The 14,851-nt window shown below is 32.3% G+C and overlaps 1 protein-coding gene across 1 annotated transcript in view; it reads right to left on the bottom strand.

Moving 5' to 3' along the window:
* The window catches only part of LOC124354263 (ATP-binding cassette sub-family C member 3-like), an 81,174-nt gene that overhangs the window by 53,015 nt on the left and 13,308 nt on the right, over positions 1–14,851 (bottom strand). Inside the window, exon 2 of the mRNA XM_046804591.1 lies at positions 8–184. Within this exon, the coding sequence (XP_046660547.1) occupies positions 8–184 (177 nt within the window). The remainder of the gene's footprint in view (positions 1–7; positions 185–14,851) is intronic.

A 14,851-nucleotide genomic window follows, 5' to 3' on the forward strand; every position in this document is an offset into this window, starting at 1 on the left:
TACTTACCAACTTGGCTATGTTTGTCAGTCCCCATGGTATATCTCGACATTTGCTGGTGTATATGAGCCATAACTCTAGAGGAGATATCAGCCATAACACCAGGCAAGGCGTCCACACCAGCACAGTCTTCTCGAAACACAAGGAAAAGTCCGGATTCGAAGTATCCCAAGACGATGTGAAACCCTGAAACAAAGCATAATTTAATGATCGTAGATTTATAAAAATAATATGTATTTTTATTATAAGGCATATGTGATTTTAGAAACAATTCATTGTGATATTGTGCTATTTTTTAATTGCAATTAAACCCACCTTCATATACAGTATACTTAAGATTACGTAAGAGACTTAAGTATACGTAAGATTCCCCAACCATCCGTCTATTAATACCACTTAATTATTTTATATCGTTTGGAATCATGAAAATTGGATGAAGAGTAGCCTATAATGGAATTAGATTAGTCCTATTGGCTATTGGCTACTTGTACTCATTATGCTCATTATGCCTCATTATACTTATTATTGAAAAACAAAAGTTAGACAATACAAAGACAATTCTTTTCTAATTAAGTAATAACAAACCCCTTTTATCACTAACAATAGCTTGCTTTCAAGAAAACTAAAAAGAGTTTAAAAAGTAAAATTTAGAAATGCAGTGGTGTAGAAGTGTAGTGTTGTTTTAGGTAGTACATATATTTGTATTTATTCTTTTTTTTCTTTCGGGGAATGTATACCTGACAGTTATTCATCCCACTGTATCGATGGCATTAAACACAAACTAATTTAGAGCACACGACAGAATATGTGTGGAATTCTTCAGCATTATAATCCAACTATAACGGTGATTTATCTTTTGAGATTCATTGTTTCAATATTTTTAATAAGTAAAGTGGCAATTATTTAAACTATTTACAATAACTCTCTAGCTACAACACTGGAGACAGTGATATTCAAGCTTCCAACCATTGCATCTCGAACCATGCCTCAATCTATCAAAATAACCGCTACCAGCCCGCGAACGACCCTGAGACGTACAGATAGCTGGTTAGATTAACTCAACTTTTATGACCTAAAATTACTGATAGCTTTCATTAAAAGAGTCTAAGTTTGTTAAAAGATTACACCTATTGGCCTTCCAATAAATTCTACAGCGAAACATACAAACGTTGTTTTTAAATACGTTTTTATATACTTGAAAAACTCTTGCATCCTATCTATAGAGTTACATAGTGCAATTAAACTCAATTGCGGTGTTGGAAATATAATTTATTCGTACCAGAAATGTTCGTGCACAAAATTTAATATAATAGTCAGTTTCAATTATATTAAATTTAACATCCGATCATTTTTAATCTTGAATACTGTAATAATATGTGTGTGATAAATGCATACTTTCGTTGGAGAGTACCATAGGTCTTTGTCGTATTACATAATATGTGCTCTCATTAATATCAGATTACTTCGATTTTAAAAATTGCGTCCGAAGACTAAATTAGTATTTAGTCTAATACTAAATTACATACGTTATTAAAGCTTCTCCAATATACCTTTATTACAATGCAATATCATTTACAGTTAGGCGTGCCTCGAGGGGTACTTTGGTTGCTAAGCATCCTCCCTCCCCCCGACTAGAAGACTAAGATACATTAAACAATATTATCCTTTTAATTATTATTCCAGTAATTATTATTTAATATGTGCAATAGACATAATGTGCATACTCGTTGCAAGTTGTTATTGAATAACCTCGACGAATTTGGTCATGATAACTTAGTTTGTGACCAATATGACAACTTAGTTTCAGAGGATGGCAAAGTTATTGATCTTTGCCATCGATTGGTGTGTGTTCGTAACTATGACAAAAGCTCGAAGCCCTGCTAATCTTCCAAACCATCCACCGCCAGTCAACTTTAAACCAAGTCTTAATCTACCCTTAATTTCGAACCTGGAAACAATTTATAAATGTTAGTATTGTGTTAAATTTACGTTTCTTAAACATTTTCTGTAGTGGCCCTTGATATATGATCTTCCAGACTCATCAAGTAAGCACATCCCGGACGAAATCCTCGGCGCGCCTGTATTAACAATAACATCTCTAGTACAAACTGTAACACCGTGCCTATGAGGATTTACCCCTGGTTGGTCTATACATTCCAGTTTAACCTGCCCTGGGTACAGCAAAAACCGATGTGTTACTTAAATCTGGGCAACCTTACATGGATGACAGTAGCAGCATAGGGGTGCAAGGGTAGATCGATAGGTCTAGCTAGACTACTGCGGCGGACGAATGTTGGAATTGCGATGACTAACTATTCTATTAAAGTTATAGTTTAGTTGAAAGCTCTTAAAATTAACTATGTACATCGTTGTATTTTTTCCAAATTCAACTATTTTCATCACCTTAAGACTGCATCTACGTTGCTTGACAAGATGTTATCAGATATTTCACAATGGTGTGTAACACTCTGCTACGTAACAAACCCAATTTAGAGAACTCTCGACAGATCTTGCTCGTCACGGCACTAAACTGCACAACCCACCACTTCGCAAGTTGATTGTTTGATTGGTAAATACTAGACCGAGAATAGCGCTGAGGCTTTGAAATATTGACTCGTGAGTCGGCAGCACGGTTTCCAAATTTACAGCCAGGCTATGCAAGTTTTATTTAGCCATATGGAAAGTATCGATACCTATTAACTTTCATGAAATGTTAACATTTATTACTCCTGGCGGGTTTTATGATTTAATATTACATTTCATTATGATCATTTGCTTATCACTTGGTGTTCATTCGAAAAATTCTATATTGCAAATTGTTTAGCTGGATCAAAATTACGGCAAATTTCAGGTATATGAGTAATTCAATTTCCTTACAGTTTTATTTAGCAGAATAATCGGACTAATTATTCGAAATTGACACACTGTAAACATCCGACATAGTAATGGAGAACTAGAGTGTCATTTTAGATCAAATTGTTCACAACACTCACTTTTTTGTTGAGTGTTTTCTGGGTTTTAAAGCGACTTCCTTTTCTGGGTTTAAGAGGTTGCTGAGGAACCTCCTAAAGAGTTCAGAGTTCTATTCCCTCAAGGAGTTCCTCGAGTTTAATTTTTGAATTGTAAAATTCCCTTCAATGTTTACTTAGAAAGTTAAGACATCTCGTTCTTGCTTTTCCTTGCATTGTTTATACTTTACTAAATTATTTTAATTGACAAATTACAATATTTGTATATATTTTTTGTAAAATTGTACAAATCATATGTGTGAATAAAGAATTGAATTGAATTGAGTTGGCTAGTTCCAATCGCCTCTTTACTAAAAAGTTTAAACTTTCATTTCTAACCACCCATTACATTATACTCCAAAAACTAAATTGAGTTAACTATTGGCGTTATAGATATATGTTTTACTTGTATTTAAATTGCAATGAAAAGTTTTTAATTTGTTAGCAAGATAGTTACAGAAAAGAATTTTTGATATCATTTTACAATACCATCGAACAAATTATTTAAGAAAGTTTATCTAGAGTCTTTGAAATAAATATAGATTTAACTCAATTAATGACTGAGCGATCATTGCCTATAATATATGCTATCTAATGATAGCATAACAAGTTTATAAACATTGACATTGCCATTATTTGGGGAACTGGAACCTTCTATACTCATATATTTTTAGTCTTTTGAAAGAGACAAAATACGCTGATTATACCATCTGTGATTTCTCAAGTAAGTATGTTTTTATTGATGGAATTTTTTCCACTGATGCAAACAATACAGCACGGTATTACAAAAGGATTGATTATTTGGCCTTTTTTGTTTCTTTTGTTGTGATTGTATTACATAATGTGATGTTTTATCTTGAATAAACCCAAAGTTGTAAGTTATTAATTATTATTTAAGTATAATATATTCTGAAGGTAAATACAACAATTGCACTTCATGTCACAATAATTACTGTATCCAAGCTTTCTGGTAGAAAACATTTACCTTGATCATTCCTCTCCTCTTAAAGGTTATGAACAATGTAACTTCAGTTCACCTTCCTTTTATTGCAGCGTCTGGTATCTAACGCTGTCTCAGACTTGACTCCTGAAATCTTGAGTCATGTTCTTCTAAAGAGATCCAAAGAAAATCGAGGCCAAAGAAGCTCAAAACGAAAATCTAAATCGTTTCGACATTTGAGACACCTATAAATGAAGTGATAGTCTCATTGTCTCATCAGGTACAAAATTGATACCAGCGCCAGATACCAGACGCTGCAATAAAAGATAGGTGAACTGGAGCTAAACTCAAAATTCAATTTAATCAACCCTTCCTACTATAGCTACGTTATGTGTGATTGTGCGTCTATCCGCTCCAAAATCATAAGCGTCATGTACTGTGTGTCCTTGTACGTCTTCCATTGTATGCATTTATCAATAATATTCCAGTAGCCTTAACAGAATACCTTTTCCTCCTTCCAACGCTCTTTCCAGCGAATTTGTATGACTATCAACGATATTTTATCAACGAGGCATCATTTCTGAGTCTTTTTTTAATCGCCGCTATTTCCTCTATTTCATCACATTAATTTGTATTTTTACAGACTCGTATTTGTAAGTGGGCATAATAATAATAAATTCATGTGTTAATACATGAACGAGGATTCGAACAAGGAAGTCCGAGGAGATTATCTTGCTCACTGAACAAATTACAAGTGGCCATTCAGAGAACACTGACGAAAAATTACAGTATTTGGTCCAAAATATTGACTTTATAAATGCGAGAATTTATAAATTATCAAACTAAAATAGATGGAATATATTGAAATATTTGGGTCTCGTTATAGATGACCATCTTAAGTTAAAAGTTAAATTAAAAATCGCATGACTAGTTGCATTCACTCAAGTGCATGACCGGTCATCCCAATTTTGGTTTATCATGTTGGTTGTTGATGGCTCTCTACATCAAATCAAAGCAAAATCAAGATTTGAATTGTGGTGTACTTTTCATCGCGTACCTCAAAACCTAGATGTTGTGCATCTATCTGTTTCATTTCAATATTTTGTTGTTTTTGGATTTTGCTGTGTTTAAAAATTCAAGATAAATTTCATTTTTTGAAAAAAGTATTTAATTATTTCTACATTAATGTTATCACCTTCAAAATTGTCCCCATTACATATTATCTATTTGTGGCTTGTACCAGCGCTTCTTCCAGTCCTCGAAAGAAGAAAGAAAGAAATTTATTTCTCAAAGTACATATAGTACAACTACTATAGTTATTAATGAAAATAAACACATAGATACTTTTACACAACTTATGAACAATATGCAATACCCGTGAACAATATGCAGTTGAGAAACCATTTGATTCCTCCAAGGCACAGCCTGTTTGGAGGCTTTGCTAATATTTGACAATTGTGTTTTTTTTTTCAAATTGCAGCTATAGTTGACAAATAATATGAATAAATATATTTTGTACATAGTAGATCGCTAATCATAACATTTACTCATCTCCAGAACCTTTTACAATACAAACAAAAGATAATAAACAATAGAAAACAATTCATACTAAGAACATTTCAATAGCACTTATAAAACAAAATAAATTATATTTTAAACAGATGTGGAACAAATTTAAAAAAGATATATAATTGTAAGTATATATTAAACACTAATATAAAACAAAAGATCCTCAATATTCTGAACATTAAAAACCCACTGCCAATTTTTTAGAAAGATGTTTATATATTATGTAAATCCAAAAGTTTGAGTTTTGTTATACCGATAAGGCGCTAGAATATTAAAAGTCTTTGCAAAATAAGTATTGGTTTGCTTCGGTACAAAGACATTCGTACTACTACGTAACTTGTTAATATAAACACTATTTTCTCTACAATTCCTACTTCTCAAATAAAAGATCTTGAGCACCTTTTAAATATATCTCAATGGAAGTTCTTTTAATGGGCAAAAAATTGGAAACGAATGGTCAAAACGAGGGCTTTCAATTATTATTATCATAAAATGTTTTTGAGCTGTGAGTATTGTTTTCAAAGTAGACATATATTTATATATAAAGGCATTTTAAGCCTTTCAGGAAAAACACCTATCTGAAAACTCAGATTAAATATATGCTATATATGTATACAAATATATACAATATATACAAAAGTACTGTCCTAATTTTCTTATAATGTCTTTTTATTATCATTGAGTTTATTCCATCCAGACCCGGGCATGTTCCATTTTTTTTATAAATTTATTGACTTTTCTAAATCATTCTCTAGTACAGGAACTAAAAACATTGAGTTTGATAGTGATTTGTTGGTAAAACAATCCTTATATTCCAGCAAATCAAGATTTACTGTGTTATGTCTTACATATTAAATTTTCAGAAATAATTAGAAAATACTTATTAAACTCTTCAGCAACTTCAAGGGGTTCATTGATAATCCTATCATCTTCTTTCAAAGAAATAGAACAATTCGGTTTCGTTTGTTAACCCCTTATCTCTTTTAAAACTTTATAAGTTTCTTTAGAATTACCTTTTTCTTTCTTTAAACAAATTAGTATAATAACTATTTTTAATATTTTCAATGTCTGTCTTCAACTTGTTTCTAAATAATTTAAAATAAGGAACCAAATCCGTGTTTTCTGGATATTTTAAAATTACTTTTAACAATAGGTTTCGATTTTTAATTAGTTTACATGTTTCATCGGCAATCCATGGCTTTAATTTAGAATTTCTACTATATTGTTTCCTTGTAGTTTCTTTACGTTTACATAACAGGTTCAAACGTTTATTGTGGTTCAAACACTTCTCAAACTTGATTTTTGGGATAGCCTTTAGCTCTTCTAGCGATGTACTTTTAATAATATCATATATGCTTGAATAACGACGGTGTTTTAAGGTTTTCTTTAATTTTGGAAATAAAAAAGTCACACGGAGCCATGTCTGGAGAATATTGAGGGTAGTCCAATCTTACAGTACTTTTTTGACCAAAAAACCACGAACCGCAATGAAGTGTGAGCAGGTGCATTTTCATGGTTCAAAAAAGCCATGAATTATTTTGCCACAAACCCGGGAATATTTTTCGGATTGCTTCACGCGCGTCTTGGCGATTCTGAATGCCTCCACTTGGATAATTGAGCCTTAGTTTCGACGTCACATCCATAAACCTATGTTTCGTCACCTGTTGTAACATGTTTTAGTAATTCTGCATCGTCGTTGACTTCATTTAGTGGCTCTTGAGCAACTTCCATCCGCTGCTCTTTTTGGTCACAATTCATCAATTTTAGATCGAATTTTGCTGCCACACGTATCATACTAAAACATACGTCACAATTTCATGGCATGAGCCACTTAACATGCTAAGATCATCAGGGATTTCTCTTACTTCAATACAGCGATCGTTCATAACCATTTCTTCCACGTTTTCATCAGTTGTTGATATGTTACGGCGTCATCTTTAATGTCTTCACGGCCATTCTTTAAATGTTTCTACTACTCATTTTACTCATAGCAGACTCAAAATAAGCCTTGTTTTTACATTTCACTTTGTTATACTTTATTTCGTTTTTAACAAAAACTTTGATACAAATTCTTTTATCAATTTTTAAGCGAACATCGCTGAGTTCATAAAACACGTCTAAACTTGCCACTGAAAAAGTGGCAATGGATACGACTGGGAATTGTATTCAGGAGCGCGAGTACCAACATAATAAAAAATAAATTTTGACTATCCGACACTCCAAATCCACGAAACCTAAAATTTCCAGTTACTTTTTTAAGACTCATGTAAATAAAAATTACTGAATCATCTACGCTCGTATTTTTGTCCTTCAATTGCTCCTGTACAAAACCACAGACATAAAATACACGTCAAAGTTTGTGTTTTGTGTATCAATTAATATTTCATGAAACAAACTAATTTATTTTCAGATAATGCATTATAATTAAATTACGGTTTAGATAAACAAAATATTGTTCAATAAAAAGGGGGGATAATGGTGTTGACATCGCAAAACAAATAATTACTGTAAATGACAATGGCTTGTAAAACTCGGTAAACTCGATATTATATAAACCAATACATTTAATCGTATGTCTGTGTAACTTTGTGGCCCAGTTGCACGTAATGTTAGTTTATACATTTGGCTCAGTGAAAGATTGATAAATGGCGTGGTCAGTAATGAATACACCCCCTAATAAGAAGTAAAGTGAAAGCAATGTACGAGTGCGTGACAACCCACATCACGTTTCATGTTAACTGATTGTTATCTGTATGAGTTGATAAAAAATTCATATTTCGGTTGATATTGATTTCTGTGCACTTTTCACCACCTGTAGCTGCTGCTGTGTCAGTTGTAAAAGGTTCAGTGGTCAACTCTAAATCTTCCTCTCATTTTGCTTCAAGACATACAAATAGTTTTATTTTAGATTAATTATGACTTTTTCTACCAAGTATATATTTTTCGCAATTATATTTCCGAAAGAATTTTATCTGTTAAAATTAAATGCGTCCAGTAAGAATAAAATAGATGAAATATTTCTAGAAGGAACGCTTTTTCCCAATGCTGGAACCTGCATGTTCTATTTTTATATGTACTTCCACGGAACCTTATGAATTGTTAGACTTGATTTTAAATAAGTGCAGAGATTTAAATAAGACAACATCCATCCACGTGAGTTCAAAATCGTTTCCAAACGACTTTACTGGTTATATAGTTTTAGATATGAATGAAACTGGTGTTTGTGAAGTGTTTGCCGGATATGATACGAATTTTCCAAAACAACCTTTAACTGTCTTTTTAGTGAATTTAGAGTTAAAAATAAACTTGGTTACAGTGAAAAATTGTGCCTCTCATATGTACCGTGTAAACGTGGTGTATATTTCTTTAAAAAGTAAAAATGTGGTTCAGGTAATCGAATCACCGCATTTAACTACTACTTCACAATATGGAAATTTGGAGCAAACAAATAATGAATTTTTAAGTCACAATTTTGGAAATAAACTGATCAATGTTGCTACATTCCATTGTCCTCCGTTTTCAATCGTTCGGAAAACAAAAACTTCAGGTAATCTAGCTTCTTTAATTGCTGTTCTTCAACTTACATAGCTAGTTTTACTTTTTATGCAGTCTTAAGTACATATTTCAGATACAATTGAAGTAGGAAATATTTGTATCTTTACTATGAAGTGTATTTCAAATAACATACATTTTAGAAAGTTCTTCACACATAGAATTCAAAAAAACGCTTTGCCAGTTTAAAGTACTCGATCCTTACGCTTCAAATAACCTTTGTGTTGATTCTCATCTTATCATAATAAAGCGATGTGATCTTTTAAATTTCAAAATAAGCTGTAATTAAGTATTACGTTAGCTATCCAACTGAGGAATAAATAAGATTATAGATCTCTAAACGTAGTTTTACTGATTATGTTTTAACACTGGACGAAGGCGAATGGCCGAAAAATCGCGATACCAAAGCTGCGTCAAAATCACACTTTGTTCATCATATTTGTACTATTTGCGTAAATAACTGCAAGCATAACCTTATAGTTTAGGGTTTTACACCTAAATAAAATATGACAGTTACCAATTGTCTAAATATAGTGTTTTTGTTTTTGGGCAAAATAAAGATGGCAAATAGCCATCCATAGTCTATGATATTTCATGGACATGCAGAGGGATATAAATATAACCTCAATATGAAGTTGGTATTTTCAGTTGAATACGACGGGTTGGAAATGAATCTGTTCCAAGAAATTTCAAGGTACCTAAACTTTACATGGAGTTTGGTACACTTGCCCAGGCCAGGAGGTTATGGCACGAAGTTGAGTAACGGGACTATTGTAGGAGGCATCTCCCAAGTTCTGCGAGAAGGTGCTGCTGACGTAGCATTCTGCAACATCTGGCAGCGTGACCTCGCTTTCCAGGACATGGACTTTGGTCCTCCTCTAGAGCAGGTATACCAACTCCACAAACATTCAGTTGTTTAACTTAAATAACAAAAATATCTTAATCATTTCGAAACTGAAATGCGGACTAAATTACAAACGTAGAAGTGTTAGACCAACACTTTCTCCGTTGCACTAAAAAAAATACTGGTGATTGCAGATTTTCGTAACTTTCATCGTTAGACGGCCCTACCAACTGGGGAGGCGATGGCAGAGCCTCATCGGAATCTTCATGAATGAAGTTTGGTTGGCCACCTCCATAACGTTAGTGACAGTTAGTGTTGTATTTTGGGCAGGACGTAGCCTTGCATCGCACGCTGAGAGTAGACCGAGTAAGTTAACTGAATTGCATCAATATGTAGAATTTAGTATAAATTTTTTGTTTTTTAAAGTAATCATTAGAGAGAAAAAAGGTATATTTACTGAAAAATTTATGAAAATTAAACTGGAAGAAAGACTCTTCTCATATGGGAGAACACCGCAATCGAGATAACGTGATCTTGCTTAGATTGGGCTAGGAGGACTTTGCTACTGCACACTGCTCTAAGAGTTATGTGATTGACTGACGGGAAGTGGGGTAGTACAATATATTCTCTATCGTGAAAACATCAGGTTGCTCACCATTAACAAATCAGTTATATTTTACAGTAAATGTGTATTATTATCAGTAACGCCTGTCTGGATGAAATAAAAAGCTGGGCTGTCGTAGAATTGTCAACATATTAAATCAATTCCTTAATGAAGATACTGTTTTGCTTTAGTTGTTTACTAATGTTTTTAAGGCTACTAATGTTTTTGATTTCTATCAATTCCAATACGGAACATTCTTTCTGTAAGGAATTTTTATTATCACACGTTACACAATTATTATTTGATTATTTATACTCAACATCAAAGGTCTAGTTAAAATGTACATAAAATAATTTCATCATTATTCTTATGATATTTAAGATAATTGTTATGAAAGTATTTAAAAAACACTAATGTTGCAGCTAATTTAAAATTTACTAATGTAAGTATGTAAGCTTCTATTTTCGTGACATTAGAAGTCCACAGCGTACTCTAACACATCAAACCGAGATACAAATAATTCATATAGTTATATGTGGAATTATTTGTTGCTAATGCAATCCATACAAAAAGAGTCTGATGATTTGAAACTGTATTAGTATATCATTTCTGATCATCCCGCTATGACGTAGCTGTGGTTAAAAAATGTTTGCTTGATTTACACGTTGTGTGCAAAACATATGAATGATATCAAATGTGTACGTGCATGTATTCTCGGCAAAAAACCAGTGGTGTTTAATTAATTATTGCAACAGATGTTGAGACCATCGATGTAAAACAGAACTAGATCGCTGGCTGTAGGCGCAGAAACGGCGCAAAAACATTAAATACATATCATTAACACAATTTTTTTTATATTTTAATAAGCTATAATTTTGCTCTTCACAGGTTTATCGATAAAATGCATATCTTTCAGTTAAAGTCGTCTGGAAACGTGGTTTTTTCCTGAAAACTGAGAATTTCACTCGCGAATAAGTCGGAAATTAATGACGTTCAGAAGAAACTTCATAGAAAAAAGTTGTTTATAATAAGTTAATTTATCTATTTTAGCGCTTATTTTCAATAAAAATTTCGAAATAGAAAGGGTGGCGTCCACCTCCAGGGAAGGGAAAAAGCAAACCCCGGCGCAGAGTAGACTTTGAAATAGAGCACAAGTAGAACCTAAACCCCAACTGTCATGAAAATCTGTGCTGTATGTAATAAATATTCAGTTTACACTTTTTTACCGTCATTGACTGGACGACTATCACTGTTCTTGCTGTTCACTAATCTATTCAAGCACTCGCTATTGTTTCACTGATTAATTTTGCGGTTGATAATGTTACATTATATCTCTGTTTTGGTTTCGAGTTGCACTGCTTACAATTGTACCATTAGACATAACAAGAATTAATTGTTGAATGTAATTTTATAAATAAGTACTACTAAATAATATACAGTCTGAACTATTTAAGGATGTATTTATGCTTTTAATTGTTATAAAATAAATTCCTAATACTGTTCCAGGTACTTCTAATAATAATAGTCAAAAGGTCCTTGAAATCTAAAATTAATTTCATACTGTTTTGTGTTATATAATTATAAATCAATAAGCAGTTTATCTAGCAACCAGTTGAACTCAATAAATGGGTAATATTATTAGCAACGTTACAACAACCTCTTACAAGTTTATATACTGGGGATACCGGCTCTTCTTAACATGAACTAAGTTTAAAAATAAGGAACTGAAAATTTAACTTTTTTATAAACAAATCTAGTTTAACTTATTTTCAGATAAAGAATCCTAATTTAATTCTTTCTTCGGGTTCAGTAAAATTTACTGTTTGGCAAATATTCGTTGTTGCTAAAGTTTATTTTTTAAATTTAATCTGTTTTAAACTGATCTTTTGAGACAAATCAGTAATTTGCTATAGACTAAAACTCGCAACAGTGTTGGGCACTGTGTGTAGTAGTGGGGGGAGGAGGGGGAGTTAAAACTCGCCAACCACCATCGGATTATTTTCGTGTTGGTTGCTGTAGTAAAAACACTACCTACAATATTCTAAAGCGCCGATTCTCTATGGAGAGTAGAAGGGAGCTATAGGGGTAAGAGAATAATTCAAAACAGTTACAAACAGATCAAAAACTTAAGAAGGAAATTTTTATACAATGGCTGCATTTTAAAAACACTGTGCACATCTAGGCTTCAATGAGTGTGATGGGCTTTAACTACCCATGCAACATGCACATGACAAATCGACATCAACATGTATGTGTTAACGTGGTTTAATATCAAGTAATAGATTGTTATTTATGTTTGCGCGTGAAAAGTATGTAAATTACTCCATAAAAATGCAGCCTATTATTTGCTCTAGCAAAAATAGCGGTTTGTAAAACTGTTCTATCCTATGAGAACATGATAGCTGTTGGCGTGTCTATTAGCTCCAGGCATAAATTGTGTTGAAGTCATTACGTGTAAACTACCTAACGGTCAACAGATGTTTGTTTGGGTACAGTTTACTGTTCTGAGAAGTAGTCACGGACAAAGTCAATAATACCATGGCCTCTATTTTAACCTTGGTAAAGAAAAAAGGAAGAATATCAAAATTCAAATAAACGTATTATTCTAAACTAAACATCCAATCAGTTTATATGTAATTAATATATTCAAAGGATTTGTAGTACTTATACTCCAATACATAAACAAACTTTAAAGGCAAATTAAATACCCAAAATATACGATAAATTACTAGCTTCATCTGAAACTTATAAGTAGCTAATGCTTGCCCACTTGTAGATGTCATTTCTGCTAATAGGTCTCCAAATAATCGTTCTTTAATTTTGAATGCGCTGTTTGAGCCAAATCGTTTCTATGTGCTTCTTATTGTAATATAACTGGACCGGAAATGCGGTATTCTCGAAACTTCTAAACTATTCAAGTTATATTTACTAAGCGTGTAAATATGCGTTGCCATAGTATTCGTAATACTTAATTGTGATGGATGTTGAGAAAACACATATAGAACGCGGGAAAGTCTTAAACACTTAACTGATATAGTCGAGTAAGGTCCCAAAATAAAGGTTCTTCTCTTTAGAATTCTAAAATACTCTCGATTTTAAAACTCCAAATTTGACTCCTGCAACAAAACTGTTAACACTTTTACTACATACATTAGTCGGCCTAGAAGAGTGTTAAACTAGCCTTTAAGGAATAAAATTGTGGAAATGGTTAAAATAGTTAACAGGTCCTCAAAAATTTATTTCTCCAATACGTACCTCTGGGGCGTGCCAAATTGAACAGATTTATTTGTATCCTAAAATATACAAAGGTTGTCATAGTGTAAAATATGTAGTCTCCAACAAGATTCAAAATCTTTAATTTCTTTTAAATATTCCAACTTCCGAAAAGTACTAGAATGATTTGTCGAGTTAAAGATATCCTGTTTTTGAGATATTGTGAGGTACGAAAAGAATATTTGTTTAAAAAAATAATCTAAATCTGTATGAAAATCTTATCATCTCAAAAAATAAATATGACAAAGTTTTGGAAAAACTTAGTTTAGTAAGTTGGCCTAAACTCTCTTAAAAGTAACAAAATGCATGGTATTCCTTGACATTTTTATTTAAATTAATAATACTAGAGTAAAGTTTTAAATTATATCAATTTATTTCAACATATCTCCACAACAATCAACATATACAACATATACTATTTAGTATATGCCCCAGTTTACTTCTACCAAAAAATCAACTAATGATACCAAACATATCATGTAGTACTATTCCCAAAAAGATAGTGAGTTAGGCAAGCTGACGTATTTTCTAAGGTTGATGACTAAGGTAATAGAGAACCCAGAGTTAATTTAAATTTAAGGCTGACAAGATTTATTCACTAAATGAGTCTTTCTCTAATGGGCAATTAGAGTAAAATTTGGAACAAAAGTAAAGTTTTAGGTTTGGAATATTATAAATATTCGAAGTTTTCCCTTTTCTTATATTTTAAGGCCATTGAGGAGAGATGATAAAAGGACTCTACGATGTTTCTTATAAGAAAAGTTTTACATTTGGTGCGTATAAATCTCAAGATTGGGCTTCAGGCTCAGGTGTCGTATTCCTATTTCAACTTTGATACAAAGAGGATTAGTAGCATTCAGAAATAAAATCATAACAATATGAGAGAAAATAATTCAAAGGAAGGGCATTGGAATCCAAAATTCTAATACCTTCATATTCTCTTTACTCCCACAAGTGAAAGAGGTAAACGAAGTAGGTAATGCTTTCTGTAGACGATTACTTTGCTCTAACTTAAATTTCCATGATCAGTTTAGGGTTCTCTAGTTGTGATATCTTTGAATAA

The sequence above is a fragment of the Homalodisca vitripennis genome, chromosome 2 (genome assembly GCF_021130785.1).
Source record: "Homalodisca vitripennis isolate AUS2020 chromosome 2, UT_GWSS_2.1, whole genome shotgun sequence".
Taxonomy (NCBI): domain Eukaryota; kingdom Metazoa; phylum Arthropoda; class Insecta; order Hemiptera; family Cicadellidae; genus Homalodisca; species Homalodisca vitripennis.